The sequence below is a fragment of the Arachis hypogaea genome, chromosome 20, assembly GCF_003086295.3.
Source record: "Arachis hypogaea cultivar Tifrunner chromosome 20, arahy.Tifrunner.gnm2.J5K5, whole genome shotgun sequence".
In the NCBI taxonomy this organism is placed as follows: domain Eukaryota; kingdom Viridiplantae; phylum Streptophyta; class Magnoliopsida; order Fabales; family Fabaceae; genus Arachis; species Arachis hypogaea.
The window spans coordinates 92478738-92498151 of NC_092055.1; the positions used below are offsets into that span (position 1 = coordinate 92478738).

A 19414-nucleotide genomic window follows, 5' to 3' on the forward strand; every position below is an offset into this window, starting at 1 on the left:
GAATATTGAATTTAAGGTTGGATTTTAGGTGTTTAGGATGAATCCGATGAAATATTCGGATCAAGTTAAAGTCTCATCAAACCCAATCCCAATCTGGTCCATGCACACTTGTAGCTCATATTGTGTGTAAATGATGGACCCAACCCAAAAGCCAAAAAGCTCTGGAAATCTTTTTTATTTTGTGTTTGGGCTGAAATCTTGTAAGCCCGTTCTTAAGCTTACAGATAATGAAATGGGGCTTGGCCCAATGAAAAGGGCCCAAATAAGTAAGAGCGTATGATCCACGCCCGAGAGGGAAAGCGTGGGGGAGGGAGTTCAGATGGAAGCAGAAGCAAGAAGTGAGAAAATCCCTATAAATTGCATCGGCACCGTGCCGGTCGAAATTCGTCACAGCCAATCATCGTGCCACTCTCTGACTCTCATCACGCAAAAGAAAACACACAAGACTCTCACTGTTGTTTAGCTCAACGCACTTTAATCATCTTCGTCCCTCCAAAACCCTCTCAATCCCCCTTTCTTCTCTCTCAATTCCCCTATTCATTCTCCGTTCACTTTTTCTTTCGCTCTCTTTTCGATCTCTCAAATTCTAGGGTTAGGGATTTCTCCTTTTTCTTCAATTTTTTTTCTTCGACTGAGAGTCACCCGCAGGGTGCAGACGTGGGGGCACCCTCGCGATTTCTTCTTCAATGGAGGCCACGGCTGCCGTTGCCGCTGCCGCCAACGCCGCCGCTGCTGCTCGCGGCGCCTCTCTCCAGTTACCGCCACCTCCATCACGCAAGGAATGGCGTGCTGTTTCCGAGCACCATCATTCGTCGAGAAACCCTGAGGACGAGGTACTGATGTGGTGTGCCAACACCTCGCATTATGTTTGTGGTTTAGGGGAATGATGCTGGAATATGAGCGTTGTTCTAAATCCAAAAAAAAGATGATTCCATCCTTTTGTTTGTTTTGTTGCTAGGGTTTGGCAACGTGTTTTGATGCTGTAGTCCTTTTTTTTTAGTCTGAAAACAGATGTTGTTTGGTGTGTTTCATGGTCATTAGTTTTGGCAAGTGCACTTGAAGCATCTAAGTTCTAAATATTTGAATGTTCGACTTCTAGTTCTTATTTATATTCAGTTGTTTATTATGTTATTTGTTATCGAGGGAACAAGGCCTATACGTTTCTAATGTCTGATAGAATGTTGTCTCATATCAATGTTGTTAAAGGTTGACATAGCGACAGTGCTGAATGCTGGGTTTGGGTTTTGGTCTTGGTTTTTGTCAACACCATTGCTGGGCTTGATTGCCTTCTTTGCGTATGGTTGTGTGTGGTGTGAGAACTTTTATCACTTTGACTGTTTGTTATTTGTTTGATTGATAATGGGCATATGTTTGGCATGCAGGAGCTAGACAACTCAAAAGTAGGGCAATCGGATGAGAGAACCATTTATGAGGTAAGGTGATGACTTTAGAAGCTGCTTTTATTTTAGGAGTTAAGAACTTGGAGATAATTTCCACCTGTTTTTCAAGGTGCAGCAAGGAAGAGAGCCTCTTGATGTCGATTTCTGTTCGATAACAGTGGATGGAACAATAGACAATGATATTTTGCAGCAGCAGATTCATGGTGTTGTAAGGCAAAGACAGGAATTACAGCAAATGGAGATCGAACTGAAAGCTCAAATGATTGCTAGAACTGAGATAATGGAAATACGAAACACCTATGATGCTCAACTCAAAGAACATGTTAACAATGCCAGTAAGCTTCAGGTGCGAGTTTAAACATCCATGTATCTTATGTGTTAATACTAGTGTATATGCATTGCAAATTTGAGCTTAGGTTATCCTTACACAATTTTTTTTTTATTTAAATAATGCTCTTTCAATGTTAAAAAAAACGTTGTTGTAATCATGTTTTCAATTTTTATGTATTATTCAAGGGCTATTTTACAATGCAAATTGTAATCAAGTTTTACATTGCCAATAGTTTAACATAGATTCCATTTTCCCTCAGAATTTAAAAGTATCATTCTTTTGATTTTGATCAACATTTATTTTTTTATTAGCTTACATGTTTTTCTTCTCATGATGCACTAGTTGATATTCTGCTCTAAAACATGTTTAACTGGCTGCAGGAGCAACTTTGTGAAAGGGAACGTACAATTCATGAATTGGAAAGGAAAATGGAAGAGAAGGAAAGAGAACTGCACACCATTAAATTAGACAATGAAGCGGTTTGTTGTGATTCTTCTTTCCTCACTTTTTTATATTTTACTTTTTCCGGTTTATAAATTATAATATCGATACATATTTTTCACATATGCTGCTTGCTTGTATTTTTATTTTAGGCATGGGCAAAGCAAGACCTTCTTCGTGAGCAAAACAAAGAGCTAGCAACTTTCAGGTTTTCTTTGCCTTCTCTGTATATACTTTGCTGTCATGAAAAGATACATACCTGTACTCTTCCATGTGTATGGGAGCTCTCGTGTTTTTAGTTGGAAAAATGACACATTGGTTATTATACAATCATGTTATTCTCAACTTTCAATATGCTTCAATGGATAAAATCTTTGCAGAAGGGAGCGTGATCATTCAGAAGCTGAAAGAGCTCAGCATATGAAACAAATACATGATCTTCAAGAACATATTCAAGAAAAAGACAGGCAGCTTATTGATTTGCAGGAACAGGTAGGTTGCTTACATTGTGTTCTTTGTTTCTATGATAAAAGTTTATTAGAAAAGCTGCTGCTTTACATTTCTCTGTGATTTCCAGCACAGAGTAGCTCAAGAGACCCTAATGTATAAAGACGAACAATTGAGAGAAGCCCAAGCTTGGATAAACCGTGTTCGTGAGATGGATGTTTTCCAATCAACAACAAACCAGACATTGCAGGCTGAATTGCGGGAACGTACAGAGCAGTATAACCAACTCTGGATGGGTTTCCAGAGACAGGTTTATCAGCAATCCCTTTGCTTAAAATATTTTTGGTTTTGTGTTCCTTACTTCCTTTTTTACCGACAAAATGTATTATTTTGTATTTTTGTTTATTCAGATTGACATTGATGAGATGCATCTTTACTATTTAATTTATACTTTTTTGGTTTGGTTTTGGTGTATATGCATTATGGCATTTGCAGGCATTGCTGAAACAGAAGATTGTCATTCTTTCAATATTCTCTATTTATAGTAGTTTCTTCGTTTTTAGGTCCATGTTTATTCACTTTAAATAATTTGGTATGTTACTTTTGTTTTTGGGTTGGTGGCACTAGTTTGCGGAGATGGAAAGACTTCATTTGCATGCTATCCAGCAGCTACAGCTCGAGCTAGCTGATGCAAGGGAGAGGAGTGGCACTTACCACGAGGACTCACAAATGTCCCAAATGAATTCAAAAAAGAATGTAACTCAGTTTGGACAGGAAAATGGAAACCAATTCGACTTGAATGGAAGCAATGCTTCAGGTGGAAATAATGGTCTTATTCCAAATGAAAGCTCAGATAATATTCCTCCATTTGCATCTAGTGGCAATGCTTCGGTCCAGGTTGGATGCCAAAATTTCTAGCTTTAAACTGCTAGTTATTTACTTCCTTTTCATCTGTAGAATAAGTTGATCTTTGTTATGTGATTGTGTCAATTGAAATATTCTATATATCAGAGATTTCTTTTAATGCTATGTCCCATTATTTATCAGGAGGCTTAAACTTTTGTTGACTGATGAACATGTATGCTCTCTTGTCTATTGAATGTTCAGAGTATGATAGATGATAGATAACACGTTTTCACAATAGCGGTTGGGATGAAAATGGAACTGTAATAATATTTCGCTTTTGACATTTGATTTTCTGATGGATTTATATTGTAGACTGATCATGTTGCTGGTGTCGCTATGGCTCCATCCTCCCTACTTGTGCCACCTTCATACCTTCCACCTGGCCAAGTGACTGCATTACATCCGTTTGTCATGCATCAACAAGGAGTGCCAAATTCAGTTGCATCACAAGTTCCTCAATCACATGTTGGCCACTTTCACCCACTGGCAGCATTGTCACCTATGCAGCAATGGAAAAATCAACAGGTATTGACCAATCCAAATATTTGGTCATTTGTACTTTTAGCTCTTGGCTTTACAGGTGTATTTGTTCCTGCAGGCTGTCTCGGAGGGTTCACAGGTATCGATGCAGGATGATCCTTCTGCATCCCAAACTGATCAGAGTATGATGAGATCCGATGCTAAGTTTAATTATGAAATGCCCGTTAATGGACAAGCTCTTCATGGAGACTATTTGGATGCTCACATCCACCAAAATGAGGAGACTCAATCTGTAATTTCATCTTCTACAGCGGAAACACAGGTTTGCTAGAAGTGAAATTTGTTATTTACTTTGCATCATGAGTTCTGTAAAATACTGACAATTAGTGTGTACTTTTTGAAGGTTCTTCAGTCAGTTGATAAAGGCCAACATGTTGCTACCCAACAAGACCATAGCTTACGTCAAATTTCATCACAGTTCTCCGATGCCTTAAGATTGAACTCTGTTGACTCTAATGGTGAAATTAAGGTTAGACGATACATTTCTTGTTTGAGCTGCGTTCAAATTCTGTTTGTCAAACCTAAGGATATATTTAAAGCAAGTCATTGTTATTTGATTGCGATCGCAATTGCGATTATGTGAAGATGTCTTTGTGCAAGATACTGTTGTAGATGAGGAAATTAAAGCCAACTTTTTCTGCTGTGTAGGATAAGAATTCTGTGACGTTACCTAGTGAGGGACATGACCAAGTATTGTTGGTAGAGGCAGCAAGTTCTGCTGGAAATGCATCACCTGTCACAGCCCATGTAGTTCACAATGATATGGTACATAGCAACATCACTGATTCAGTCTTGCCTGAAGCATTCTCCTCCACTGGCCAGACAGCATCAACTACAATTGCAAAGCCTATGGAAAGTCCTCTTCTTGATGAAAGATCATTGCTGGCTAGTATTGTTCGCACTATTCCAGCTGGTGGCCGGATTCGAATCAGTTCAACAGTTAGTGAACAATAATCACGACTTTTAAATGTTGTATGTTTGGTTTTCTATCCTGATGAAAATTGCATTTATGTTTAAAACACAGCTCCCTAACAGACTGGGTAAAATGCTCGCTCCTCTGCATTGGCATGATTACAAGAAAAAGTATGGAAAGCTGGATGATTTTGTTGCTAGCCATCCTGAAGTAAGCACATAAGTATTAAATGCCTTGCAGCTAGAAATAATCAGCCAGAATTTGACAGAATTCAGTTAGATTCAAGTGTGGTTGGATGAATAAATTACACTAACCAGGGAGCAAAACACGTGCAAATAAATTCTGTCAAAAGTTCTGGCATTCCATAACTTTACTCGACTTGTCCAGCATAGTGGCATATAATCTACTTTACATACAAGCTGACAGATTTTTGTTATGATAATTTCAGTTATTTATGATTGAGGGTGACTATATTCAGCTTCGCGAAGGAGCACAAAAAATGGTAGCTGCCAATGCCGCTGTTGCCAAAGTTGCTGCAGCAGCTGCAGCATCATCCCCTCATTCTTCATATATGCCTACTGTGGCTGTTACACCAATGGCTAACACTTATCGCCTGAAGAAAGTTCCTTCAGTTGATTCCAAAAATATCAAAACTGACAAGTCTTTTCAGGATTATGCTGTTATCTCTTCGAATATGGGTGATGATCCTCTAAAATTGTCAGTAATGCAGCATCAGCAATCAAATGGTGCATGCTTTGGTGTTGCGGGAGGCCTTTCAAATGTTAAAATTTTGACCAAGTCTAAGGATTCTCGGGAAAAGGATGGCCCATCTGTTCAGTCTGGTGTACAATTAGCTGTTGCCAATGGTGTAACCCTGGACCGAACCAGTGTGAACAATGCCCAAAATTCAGGCCCGGCAAATGGGAGGCCAGTTTCCAATTTTGCTTCAAAACAGCAGGCCAGGTTTGCTGTCCTATCTCAATCTGTGATGATTACCTTGAGCACTGAAATCTTGCTAATTATGTTTTTATGACAGGGCAACTGGTGCTGTCTACCATTCTCGAAGATAGTGAGTGTTCTTACTGGTGCTTAATATGATGAGAATGGTATTGTGGTGTGTACCATTCTCACTATCTTCGGGTTTTTAATTGTGTATTCAATATATGCTGTGTTTGTAATTTTTATTACTATTGTGATGACAGGAAACGTCAGAGAGGGAGACTATGGTGTCTCGTGGGTGCGGATGAAAAGAGTATGGTGATACTTATTGGGTTTTGTGGGAGAATTTTTTTTGAAGCATGGACGGAGCATTCTACTGTTCCGATAAAATCGATATTTAAAATGTGGTCCTGTCTCCATTTTCTGTAGTTAATTTATTTCTCCTGCTATATCATTTTGGTGTGCTTTCATTAATGTGGGGCCTCATCCTGGGATATTACTGCGCACACAATTGCATCGCATAACTGCGATTATTTTTGTGAATGCTTGAAAGATTAATGGACAGTTTATTTAATTTTCAGTTTGCAACCCCTCATTTATCCGTACAAATGTTATTTGTAGTTTAAGAAACTTATTATGAATTTTGGCGAAATATATTATTTTTGAATTTGAATTGTGCAGCGAGTTTAATAAACTTATAATGATTCGGTGGATTTTGCAAACGTTTATTTTGGCGGATTGAAATTTCAGTTTTTAACCCAATGAATCTATAGACTATAGTCTAGTAGGGGTTCAACTGTTTAAGGTATTTGGCCAAGGAGATAGTTCAAATGAAATAGTTTTCCATCTTTACTTAAGAGGTTTCGAGTTTTACTTTTAAGTTTTAACTTCAAAATGAAAAAACTGTTAAAGGTATTTGAATCATTTGGTGGAGTCCCGCCAATGTTGTTAGGTTCATTTAGTTTTTAACTTGGGAATATTTTCGGAAATGGAATTGATATATATACCTATTGTGACCTCTTTGAAATAACTTATTAAATATATGTCGTACTAGTTATGTATTTTCATGCATGATTTATGTTTTGATTGATTTTGTCGGTTATTAGTCCTAATACATGCAAAATTAGCAAAACTCCTCAAATTACTATGTTTTGGATAGACATATGTTACGAAGTTAACTTATTTGTGAATTTTGGCTGAACCTTTTTGGTAGAATGCGATGAAATGCATGATTACCACGTGTGTAGAAATATAATTCAGTTTAAAAGGAAAGAAAAAAGGAATCTACAATTTTCCACGTTGCTTCCGTCTTGTTTACCCATTTTTATGCCAGTTGAATTGGTATCGAGGTAACACTTCACTGAGTATATTGAAATTTAAAATAAAATTATGGATATTAGTGTCTCTTCTGTTTTTGGACTGGGGATATTCGTGTTTAATATGCAATACTCACTAAAGAAAAACACTTACAAAAAAGCATATTGTATTCCACACTGCTTCCATGTTTTTCACATCTACTCAGTTAGATGTACCCCACCAAAAAAAGGAAAGAACAAAAAACTATTCTAGGTTGGTGTTCAAGAGTAAAATATGATACATTTTTATGATCTAGTATTTCCAGATGGTGACTTGGCTAGTGACCAAACAGGACTAAGATCTGATGAGGCAATATGGTTGGTTTCCGGCATATCTGAGAGGTTATTCAGTCTGGTTTGGGCCTGATAATACCCACTGTTGCTGCTTCCTCCAAACATGAGTTGTTGCTGTTGCTGTTGCTGGAAGAATGCTGGGATCTTGTGTTGCTGCTGCTCGCTCATCTGAAAAGCCAACTTTGATGTTGAAAGGTCGTTCTGCTGTTGTTGTTGAGACATTGCCATATGATGTTGCTGCTGCTGAAGATGATTGTCATTCATATCAAAACGCAAGTTTAATGTAGAAAGATCTTGCTGCTGAGACGTTGCTACATGAGGATGCTGCATGCCTTGCCCTTGCCCTTGCTCCTGTTCCACAGTAAACCGTGATGGATGAGAGCTATACATAATCAGCAAAATAGCGAGCTAAGTTTAGCAATTCAAAGCTTGACAACCTGAGGGTGCATCTGGGGTTGCGGCTGTAATTGTGACTGCGACTGTGGCAGAGGTTGAGGCTGAGGTGCAGCATCTGCAAGTTTGGCTAGATATGTCAAGTTGTGCTGAAGCTTCGCTAGACATCTGTATCAATGTAAGCCAGTTGAGAAGGGAAAATTGATTCAAGATACTTTTGCAAGTTGCAATACATTCCAATGACTACAATTTTTATCATATGCAAAGAAGCAGCATGTAAGGTGTGACAACAAAATAAATAAATAGATATGAGTTGCAAGACAATGTTGAGAGCTCATTGTTTAAAGCTACATCTGATAACAGACACGCCATCTCTTAAATAGAATTGTAGCCTCTTCTTTTACTCAAAACTCCCCAGGTATTACTCAAAATTCTTCCCATATTAATCCTTGTCTAAATCTTCTGAGTTCCACTTCATCGGATTATATGTTCTGTAATCTAAGATATACTTTGGTAGTCGTTTCTCTCAGGTAAGTAAAGATTGAAATCTATCAACTGAAACACAGCTTGCAATAATGCATATGCTAATGGCCTTACAAAGTGATTCACAAGTCACAACCCCAGAGAGGAATTGAAGGTTTCAAAGTTGCCAGAGAGTAGGTATTCAAGAGAATGCAGAAGTATATAGAAAGTGCTATGTACCAAAAAACAATAGATAATGTTTTAGATTTCCACGAGAGAAATTTAAAAGAAAAATGCAACTGAAACCACTGGGCACCACCAAGAAAAAAAAATCAGTACAGAAGAGAGGAAGAAACAAGGGCTACTAACTGGGAAGCTTCAGCAAACTTCCCCTGATTTTGACCATCCATTGTTGCCATTATCAGCTCCTTATTCTCCTCCAAGTACTGTCCCAAGTACAAGAACAAAAAAAAAAGGGAAAAAGAAAGAGAGAGAAATGGTAGTTATATATAAGAATATAAGATAAGCTGACATAGACTCTAATGAGGACTGTTTCAATTAAATATGAAAACTTTTCAAATGCATTATACACTGGCATGGCATTTGACCGAAAATTCTTTCACCCCATAATCCTAAGAAGATGCTGATGCAGTGATGCCTCATGGGTTAGAGAAAGGAATAAGCACAAAAAAACACCACACAACACCACCCCCATAATGAATGAACTCTACAAAGTAATCTCACAGAAAGCAACTTACATAAATAGTGTTATGATGTTATCAAGTACATTTGATTCAATAAAGAAGGAAAATTTGACGATAGCAGGAAGCAAAATAAATAACTTAGGGTACAAGGAAAGAGAATGACGTCAGCACCATAAACATCTGAATTCTGAGGCTATTCAATGAGCATAAATCAAACAAGAAAAGTTCAAAACAATAAAAAGATGACATTTTTATAAAACCCCAATCCGAGATAAGAAAAATGTGCGGAAACAAATCCAGAACGTTAAACATCTTGATGTGAAACGGGTAATGAAGCAGAGAAATGATTGATGGGAAAAAAGTTGCCACCTTTTGGATCATCTCTGTTGAGAGTGGAGGTGAAGGATCACCGTTGAACATTTTCGATGTTAGTCTTCAGAAAAACACCGAAACCCTAACCCTAGTTGCTCCCCCACAGAAATCAAATCAGTATACGGAAGAAGCTCAAATCTTGCAGTGTTTTCTGCGAATGTGAAGGGGAATAGCGCGTTTCTACGAACACAGCCTACGTTATGCTGCAATGTGCAACGTCTTCAAAACGCATTCGGCCAACCTGATTCCCAATTCTAAAACAGTACAGCCCAAAGTCCATTACCATTATCATACTGCCCATTAATGGGCTTGTTATTATTGGGCTTTTAGGCCCATAATTTGAATCAAGCCCATTTAAAATGAAAATAGAAATAAGAGTGATACAGTGATGCTATCTATTTTTTATTAACAAATTAATTAATATTTATTGCGTTCTGCGTGCGACTGTGCAATTGAGTGACTGAAAACTAAGAGAGAAAGAGCGAAAGGGAAAGGGGGAAAATGGGGTATGTGCTTCGAGTGAGAATGGCTTCGTTCTTCAGCGGCGCTGCAATTGCCTCGTTTGCAGGTTTCTATATCCTCCACAGGGATTACAAAATTGCACACGAATCCTTTGCGAACCAGGTACCTACATCCAATTTAAGCTTTTTCGATATATTTGGGTTTCAAAGGAATACTGTGATTGGAGAATTCATTTTTGTAGAGACTCTGGTTGCAATTGTTTGGTTCTTATTGTGTTCATAGTTTGGTTCTCTGAATAGTGAATACATACATGTAAATCTATTATGCAATCTGTTATAGTGAACCGGAGAGTTAGAAATTTCCAGGTGCGTGGGGTGGCCTTTCATTTGTTCGAATTTTCGATGATAAAATGCATAGCCTTTATTATAATAATGGTGTGATATGCTTTGATATTCGGACATAACTTCTGGGGAAATTGAATGGACCTAGTTTTCTTATGGACCTTAGATGATGAAGAATGAAATCTAAAATAATTAATCTATTTATCCTCCGTTATGTGATTTGGGTGTGAGTGGCAAATACCAAGGTAACAAACTCGAGAGTTCACCTATACTCCATAGCTCGGATCTTAAACTCGTAGAGTTTAGGGTTCACTTGTAAAATCATAAATTTGATTTTGAGGCCTAAACTAGCTTGGATCATGAGTTAACTTGATGTTTCATACATAAGCTTTTGGAGGCATGTAAGTTTTCTTAATGACGGATCCAGTGGGAGATGCAAAGTATCATCGTTACTTATTGTTGTCTCTTAATGAATGTGTTATGTGACGGGTTAACTTGTTTGCTACAAGGTATTTTAGATTTCTTTATCTGAATTATTCCTCCAAGTTAATTAGAGTAGAACACATCAAATTGATCCATTGTTGTCGTCAATCCTAGTTTTACTGTATTTATCCTTTATTCTCTTATGAATGTGGCATTCCTGGTTCGCTACCAGTTGCTGATTTAGATTACCAAATTCTGTTTTATTTTATTTGTTCTTTCTATCTTGTGTGGCAAAGAATGGTCATAACTCCTTAAAGTTTCACATGATTCTCATCCTGCCTTTCGTGCTCCTTAGGTGGGTATCGATTGATAAGCCCGTGTCCAGTGTCCAATGAACCCAATTGTTGAAATTCAGGATACCCTCATTTATCTTCTAAAATTTATTAAACATGGGGGCGTTGTTCAATTGCATGACACAGTTTCATAGTTAGCTCTGGAATTTGTGATAGCAAATCTTTAAACATGCTCTTTTGATATGCAAGAGTTAGTGTTTTCTGTTTCTCCTATAAATTCGGCTTGCTTCATCTTCTCTCTCCCTTTATGTTCTTGCATTGAAGTTTATAACATAAGTGAGCTTTCTAAGAAAATTGGATTTGGAATTTCAATGCACATTCTAATTGATGGCTGAGATTTCTGTGCTGTTGCAGATGAAAAACCTCCATGAATCACTAGACAGCCGAATTTCTGCCTTGGAGAAACTCAGACAAACTGAAAACTCAAAACAGGTGGAAGCATCAGAATAGGCTTCCAAACTGAGCCATACATTGTAGTTAATTGTTTCGATAAAAAAAAAAAGGAAAGAAAAAAACATTGCTTCATGTACTACTCACTATGAAATGTGGCTTTTGTATGTTTAATGTTGTCAGCAATAAGTTATACTAACTCATTTTTATGGCACCTCATCTAGCTGAAACATTTTAGTGTGAAGATTGCGCATCAGTTCTGTATTCAAATTATTAGGGGTGTCCATGGATCGGATCGTATCCGCAAATCCGCGGTAAATATCCGCATCCGATCCAAAAATTGCGGATACGATTCTATCCGCAAATTGATCGGATCGGATCCAATCCGATCCGCACTCTTTGCGGATCGGATCGCGGATATCTGCTCTACATCCGCGTATCCGATCCGCGGATCCGCATTATAATAATTAAAAAATAAATAAATATATATATGTTTGGTATTAGATTTACTTGTTTGTATGTTTTAGTTAGTAATTCTTATTCATATATTGTATTATTTTATTTTTGTTATTTAGAGAGAGTTTGATTAAAAATATTTTAAGAATAAATAAGTTTAAAAGTATGAAAGAAATATTTTTATCGAATTTTTTTATATAGAAATATGATTAAAAAGAGAATGTTTAATTATGCGGATATATCCGATATCCGATCCGATCCGATCCGCAAATGTGTGGATCGGATCGGATCCGACACTAAAAAGTGCGGATATCACATCCGATCCGATCCGATGAAAATTGTGCGGATCGGATCGAATTTTCGGCCATATCCGATCCGATCCGCGGACACCCCTACAAATTATATTTCGGAATTTGGATTATTTCTGATCTTAGAGCATTTAGTCTAATCGTAATTATTTGTCGTGATTAATTAATATGTAACATTGGTGGCATTAAAGTTTAAAGTTAATATTCAAATTTCATGTTTTGTGGCTGGAGATGAAAAAATGAATATATATTAGTATATGATACATTTCATTTTCTACTAGAGTTTGTGTTAAAAGTCTTATTCAATTATTGTGACTCTAACATGTAGTTTAATAGATTTTTTTTATTAATGTGTCATTTTTTCTTAAATTTATTATCAAAATGTTATATTTTTAACTAATTATCAGATGTTTTTTTTTTTTTTTTTTTTTTGTTATAGTAACAATTAATTTGTTATTTTATTTTTAATTTGTTTATAGTTAGGGCTGGCAATATGTACCCTACCTGCGGGTACCTAATCCGACCCCACCCGATTGGTTTGGGTTGCCAACCCGATCCGCAGCGGGTAGGGTGTGGGTTGAGCCTCAACCCTACCCGACCAACCCGCACTCTATATATGTTTATGTTATACACTTATATAAAAATATGTTTTAAGTAGATGTTGAATCAAAGACCTCTCACTAAATGCAAAAGATCTTTAACCACTAAAAAAAAATCAATTATATTTTAAATTATTATCAAGTTATATAATAATCTATATTTTTTGTAACCCGCAGGTAGGGTCGGGTACCCGCGGGTTAAGAGCGGGTAGGGTTAGGGTTGAGATATTCTCAGCTCGCGGATAGGGTTGAGTTTATATAAAAATCTCAACCCGCGAGTAGGGTTGGGGTTGGATCCAAACCCTACACTATCCTACCCATTGCCACCCCTATTTATCGTAATATAAGAGTGGATAATTTATTTTTAAAGTATATTTGGGATTTTTTTTTAAAATAAAATAAAAAAATGTTTTACTTGATACAAGTTCGTTGTTCCCTCGGCGAACTTTAGCATTTTTCACAAGTTCGTTGTATTCCTAGGCGAACTTTGAGTCGCCTCTTTAATAAAATCTTACTGAAACTCGTCGGTCACAAAAATCACTACTAGTATTTCATTCTTCCTTTATTTTTCATCTTCTCTTTATTCTGTGCAATGTTTGAAATTTTATTATTGTCTATTCACTATAATAGTGAAATAGTATATGATTAAGATGGATCTATTGTATTTAGTTCTGCTCAACCGACTTAAAGTGGAAAGTCTAACAATATTGAAGAATTTGATAGTGCACGTCATTGGTCAACAACACACGAAGAGAGTGAAAAAAATCTATTATAGATATTCGACGGAAGTAGATAACACTTTGTTTTACGAAAGGTATATTCGTACTATTCATAGATTACAATTGTTATTATTACTTTTTTTTTTATAATTTGACAAGGTTTTATGCTTTTTGTAATAAAGTATCGATTACGCGATGACGAGGACAAACGTCTTATAAGGCTCTAGTACAACCGTTGGACAAATGTTTCATCTGCTAGAATTATTTATTTTTCTAGTTGACTTGTGTGGAGGGACTTCTATGGATACTAGTGATGATACCCCTTTACTTTAAGTGGGGAAGTTAGAAGAAATATTAGAAGGACGATGGTTGACCTAAATATCCCACCTGAGGGTAGTCAAGAGGGGTCAACATATATTCACAACGATCAAAGTAGATCTAACCATCAACATAATAGTTCTCTAAGGAGGTGTGGAGAATCAATTTGGTTACAAGGCGTCATACATAAAAGGTTTAGCTTGCAAAACAGAGAGTCATTGTTAGGATATATGAAGATTGGAAGGAATCATACAACGATCTTTCTCGTTGGTTATTTGCAATGCAGATGTACTTACCTGGTAAAATTCATTACCTTGTCTTTACTTATAGCTTAATTAATTAATAACTAATATGTTCTAACAACAAGGGTCATTTAGATGCCTGAGTGCAACTTGTAACACAACCTTGGCCTGCTGTAGTCATAGTGTCATGTTTCATCGGGTGTTTTGGACATTCTCTCCTTGTGTTAAGGCTTTCAAGCACTGTAAATCACTTATTTCCATTGATCGCACCCACTTATATGGTAAATACAGAGGTACTTTGCTTATAGCTATTGCCCAAGATGGTAATTCAAACATATTGCCTATTACATTTGCACTGTTCGAAGGTGGCACAAAGGAGGCTTGGTCATTTTTCCTTTCTTATTTGTGGCAACATGTGACACCTCAGCTAGGTCTGTTAGTGATTTCAAACCAGCACAAATCGATTGATGCTGCGTTGAACGCTGATGGAAGTGGATGGAAACCAGTGCATGCCTTCCAAGCCTTTTGTGCAAGACATATTGCTGCCAACTTCATGACGCACTACAAGAATAAGGACTTGAAGAAGGTGCTTTTTAACACGGCGTATTCGAAGTCACATAGGGAATTTGCTCATTTGTTTTTTGTCGTTTGAAGGGCGAGAATGTCACAATCACAAACTGGTTAGAAGAAATGCCAAAATCACAATGGACACAGTATGCAGATGAGGGTCGTAGGTTTAGGCACATGACAACAAATATCTTTGAGTGCATCAATGCTACGGTGAAGGCAATTTGCAATTTGCCCATTGCTGCTCTTGTCAAGTTGACCTATTTCCGATTGGGTAAACTTTTTAAAAGAAAAGGTTCAGAGGCTCAAGCACAACTTCAAGTGGGCGTTGAATTTTCACAGATGTTGATGAAGGCTATCAAGTTTAACTCGAAGCACATGAACACCATAAATGTTTACCAGTTTGATCATTTTAGGTCCAATTTCATTATTGAGGAATTAGCAACTGTGCCAGGGTACAGGCAACATAATTACCAAGTATTGTTCAATAAGGGTAAGTGCGACATGGGTACTTCCAAGCTCTTCAGATTCCGTGCTGTCATGTGATAGCAGCATGTTCACATGCACAACTTGATTGGAAGGCTTTTGTCCACCCTGTGTATCGCATGGAAACTATCTTCAGTGTTATAAATCAAAGTTTAGGGGTCATGAAGATGACTGGCCATCATATGTGGAACGATATCCTAGATGAGTGGGTCAGAATATGGTGTCCAGTCAACTTGTTGACAGATACCAATAAACATGATATACACAAAGAAACATGATTTAATATTCAAATGTAAGTGTCAAAATATTACTTACATTAGAAATATCGATGCCATTGAAGACATGCCTCTATTGTCAAAGCCTCGTTTCTACTTTATCATTAAGTGGCTCTAACCCCACCCACCTATAATATCACGAGTATTTAGAAATCACACAATTATAAAGATGAACTTAAGAAATAATAAACTAGAACACATAGGGTAAGGATACCTCTTAATCAGTAGAAATCAATGCTGGTCAAATCCCTTGGGTCGAGGGTATATGATAATATCCCCAAGAGAGAAGTAATCCACAACATCAACTCATGTTCTGCTGCCTATAGTCTGTGGCATGGCACATTTGGTGGTGCAGCTACATTAGCACAGCTGAATCCCATGATAACTTCTCACATCGATTAAGGTCCTCCAATAGAAGCAGCCACCTCATGTGAACGCGAACGTCAGTCGCGTCTGGAAACAGAATCCCACCAATAATATGCATGATATGTCCTTTGGTGTATCGGAGTAGGTGCTCCTCCGTCAGCTGAGCCTCTAATTGTCCACAAATAGTATCACGAAACCAAGTGAGATTGACAGTCCACTTGCTCTGTAACTATCTATCATTGGATCCTAGTACAACACCTAATAGCTACTGATAGAGGTTCTCAATAGAACGTCTATCATAGAACTGCTCTCACCCACCGATGAAGTCGTTGACTGGGTCTTTATCAATGTTGAGTCCCAACTAATACGCCTCGTCTTGTAGGATGATAGTCATCTTCCCACAGGGCAGGTGAAAAGTATGAGACTCAGGACACCATCTCTCTATCAAAAGAGAGACCAGTGCCCAATCATGGTCTCACTCTAACATATATGTCACATGCTCAAATTCTACGCATCTAAGGTGTGTCCTGGGGCAAACGTGGTAGTAAATTCCTTCTTGTACGTAAAATTCGAAGACCCTACCAAAAGAATCATTGAGTCAGACAAAATGGAGGCCACAAGTAATAAGACAAATTTTAAACATATAAAAGACATAAGTTATAAGGTATACCACTCAACCAAGTCTGCCAGCAATATGGTAAATATGATCGTCTATAAAGAGTATCCTCATAACTTAACATATTTTGCACCACCAAACTACACTATGATAAAATAAATTAGAATAAAATAATTTTTTTATCAAATATATTGAAAATAAATCTAAATACCTAAACCATAATTTAATTCTAAATCATAATTAATTCAGATGAAATATTAATCTAAATACAATTTTGCATTAACTAACATCTATTAATCTCCTATTATAACTATATGATCATTTGACATTATCTAATACAATATGCTTAATTTAAATATAAGATTATTTATTTTAACTAACAATAAAATACCATCTAAACTAACTATATGATCTAATTATCAAATTAAATAATTATGTTAAAATTATAAACTAATAAAAGAATAAATTAACTTAAAAAAAACGAGAGTTGGCGAATTACAAAGATAAGAAAGCCGAAAAGAATCAAAATAAAAAGTAAGAGAAGAGAGGATGGAAGTGAAAAGTGAAAAATGGTGGACCACGAATTTATATATTTGGGCGAATTTACTTGAAGTTCGTTGAGGAGAACCGCGAATCTTATGAAAATGACAAAATTTGTCGAAGAAAACGGCGAACTTACGCTAAGTGCAAAAACAAAAAAATCTAAAAAAATAAAGTCAAAATAATTTTTTAAATAAAATAATTTTTATTTTATTTAAAAAAATCATGTATTAAAAAAAAATCCGGTTTCATATAAAAAAAAGACATAAAGAAGAGGAAGCATGTATAAATATTGATTTCAAAAATTTAAATAACAAAAAATAAAAATAAATTTTATAGTGTCTATAATTTATGTTTAACTTATTTTTTATAATAAATTTTAAATATTTAATAATTATTTATTTTTATATTTTTAAAATTGAATATTAATTTTTAGTTCTTTTTAATAAATTAGAGTTAGACACTATTGTTGTAAAATAAATAAAGACGATATATTAACTAAAGAAGTATAAATAGAAGCTTCTAGCATTAATATAATTAGATCAATAAAGATAATTCATATATTGATATGTAGTAACGAAAAGAGAGAGAGAGAAACTATTAATATTGTATAAAGAGAGAGAATGGTGTTTTATTGCTTCTGTGTGTGTAACCCCTTTACCTCAATACATGTATTTATATGCACACAAAGTTTACGTTTTAAATTTCATTAAGTTTACTTTATCCTAAGAATTTATTTCTTTTAACATAGGGAAAATGTGCCACTCATAAATGGGCATCCATCATCCTTATCCATCCTCGTCACAACACTTTCCCTTGGATGACCATTTAGGATTATGTCTCGTTAAAACCTTACTAAAGGAAAACCCAATGGGAAAAAACTTTAGTGAAGGAAAAAGAATACAAAATCCTTTGTGATGGGGACTGCCTCATTAAAAACCTTGTCAAGAAAAACCCAATAGGAAAAAACCTGACCAAGGAAAAAAGAGTACAGTCTCCCCCTCTTGTCGACATCATTTAACATCTCGAAATCAGGACATCTCAATATAATGTACCAATCTTTCAAAGGAGGATTTTTGGGAGTGACTTTGTAAATAAATCTGCCAAATTGTCACTTGAGCGGATCTGTTGGACATCAATTGTCCCTTGATTTTGAAGATAATGAGTGAAAAAGAATTTGGGAGAAATATGTTTTGTTCTATCACTTTTAATATATCCACCTTTATGTTGAGTAATGCATGCTGTATTATCTTCAAACAGGACTGTTGGAGCTATCTTATGGTCAAGTAGTCCACATGATAATAGAATATATTGAATCAAACTCCTGAGCCAAAAACACTCGCGATTTGCTTCATGAATCGCTAGTATTTCAGCATGATTGGAGGAGGTTGCTGCTATCATCTGTTTCGTGGACCTCCATGATATAGATGTACCACCATATGTGAACATATATCCTGTTTGAGATCTCCCTTTATGTGGATCAGACAAGTATCCTGCATCTGCATAGCCAACTAGTTGTGACTTGAATCCATAAGGATAAAACAATCCCATATCAACCGTTCCACGAAGATATTGAAAGATTTGTTTGATTCTATTCCAATGTATTTTGGTTGGAGAGAAACTATATCTTGATAGTAAATTCACAGCAAATGATATATCGGGTCTTGTATTATTAGCAAGATACATTAGTGCTCCAATGGCACTAAGATATGGTACTTCAAGACCAATGATATCTTTATTTTCTTGCTTAGGACGGAATTGATCCTTTTCCACATCCAAAGAGCTTATGATTATTGGGGTACTTAATGGATGTGACTTATCCATATAAAATCTCTTCAAGATCTTTTCTATGTATGTTGTTTAATGAATGAAGATCCCATTTTTTGTGTACTCGATCTGTAGGCTGAGACAAAATTTAGTCTTTCCAAGATCTTTCATCTCAAACTCTTCTTTTAGAGTTTTTTTAATTGTTAGAATCTTTTCAGGAGTTCCAATGATATTTAATCATCAACATACATAGCAATTATAATGAATCCAGATACAGATTTCTTTATGAAAACACATGGGTAATATCATCATTCTTAAATCTGTTTTTGGCCAGATACTCAGTAAGACGAGTATACCACATTCGTTCAGATTGCTTCAGACCATATAAAGATCTTTGCAATTTCACTGAGTATAACCCTTGCGAATATTCATTGAATGGTTTAGATATATTTAGTCCTTCAGGGACTTTCATATAGATATCACGATCTAATGAGCCGTATAAGTAGGTTGTACCACATCCATTAAATATAGTTTATGATATGCAGATAAACCGACCAAATAACGCAATGTTATCGCATCCACTACAGGAATACGTTTCTTCATAATCTATACCGGCCCTTTGTGAAAAACCTTGTGCGACAAGTCGGGATTTGTAGCACACAACTTCATTTTTCTCATTTCGTTTTCTC

The 19414-nt window shown here is 36.2% G+C and overlaps 3 protein-coding genes across 8 annotated transcripts; 2 read left to right on the forward strand and 1 right to left on the reverse strand.

The window, feature by feature from the left end:
- The first annotated feature begins 289 nt into the window (after positions 1-289).
- Positions 290-6497, forward strand: LOC112783210 (uncharacterized). Of its 6 annotated transcripts, none has more exons than XM_072229989.1 (16): positions 290-833; positions 1383-1433; positions 1516-1746; positions 2112-2210; positions 2325-2380; positions 2553-2664; positions 2750-2929; positions 3247-3516; positions 3838-4050; positions 4124-4327; positions 4409-4534; positions 4714-5004; positions 5090-5188; positions 5427-5941; positions 6015-6092; positions 6181-6497. In XM_072229989.1, the coding sequence occupies exons 1-15, from the start codon at positions 687-689 to the stop codon at positions 6046-6048; spliced, it is 2628 nt and encodes an 875-aa protein (XP_072086090.1). In that variant the 5' UTR covers positions 290-686; the 3' UTR covers positions 6049-6092; positions 6181-6497. The 6 variants fall into 6 exon arrangements, with proteins under 6 accessions (XP_072086090.1, XP_072086091.1, XP_072086089.1 ...); XM_072229990.1 differs by having other exon boundaries at positions 6015-6084; XM_072229988.1 differs by having other exon boundaries at positions 6015-6047.
- Positions 6498-7261: 764 nt separating this feature from the next.
- On the reverse strand, positions 7262-9756 carry LOC112783211 (uncharacterized). Its single transcript, XM_025826029.3, has 4 exons — positions 9495-9756; positions 8791-8867; positions 8004-8127; positions 7262-7917 (listed from the first exon to the last, which is right to left on the reverse strand). Exons 1-4 carry the CDS (start codon positions 9543-9545, stop codon positions 7519-7521), a joined length of 651 nt encoding a protein of 216 aa, XP_025681814.1. The 5' UTR covers positions 9546-9756; the 3' UTR covers positions 7262-7518.
- Positions 9757-9909: 153 nt separating this feature from the next.
- LOC112783212 (uncharacterized) lies at positions 9910-11710 on the forward strand. The gene is made up of 2 exons (XM_025826030.3): positions 9910-10121; positions 11431-11710. The coding sequence occupies exons 1-2, from the start codon at positions 9999-10001 to the stop codon at positions 11524-11526; spliced, it is 219 nt and encodes a 72-aa protein (XP_025681815.1). The 5' UTR covers positions 9910-9998; the 3' UTR covers positions 11527-11710.
- Positions 11711-19414: the final 7704 nt, after the last annotated feature.

Excerpts from the sequence above, each read along its gene's own strand:
- LOC112783210 (XM_072229986.1), top strand. The coding sequence starts at position 687 with ATGGAGGCCACGGCTGCCGTTGCCGCTGCCGCCAACGCCGCCGCTGCT. Across the intron at positions 3,517-3,837 it reads GTGGCAATGCTTCGGTCCAG|ACTGATCATGTTGCTGGTGT; the intron begins GTTGGATGCCAA and ends TTTATATTGTAG. Across the intron at positions 4,051-4,123 it reads AGCAATGGAAAAATCAACAG|GCTGTCTCGGAGGGTTCACA; the intron begins GTATTGACCAAT and ends TTGTTCCTGCAG.
- LOC112783211 (XM_025826029.3), bottom strand. The coding sequence starts at position 9,545 with ATGTTCAACGGTGATCCTTCACCTCCACTCTCAACAGAGATGATCCAA. Across the intron at positions 8,128-8,790 it reads AAGTTTGCTGAAGCTTCCCA|ATGTCTAGCGAAGCTTCAGC; the intron begins GTTAGTAGCCCT and ends ACATTGATACAG. Across the intron at positions 7,918-8,003 it reads AACCCCAGATGCACCCTCAG|GAGCAAGGGCAAGGGCAAGG; the intron begins GTTGTCAAGCTT and ends ACTGTGGAACAG.
- LOC112783212 (XM_025826030.3), top strand. The coding sequence starts at position 9,999 with ATGGGGTATGTGCTTCGAGTGAGAATGGCTTCGTTCTTCAGCGGCGCT. Across the intron at positions 10,122-11,430 it reads ACGAATCCTTTGCGAACCAG|ATGAAAAACCTCCATGAATC; the intron begins GTACCTACATCC and ends GTGCTGTTGCAG.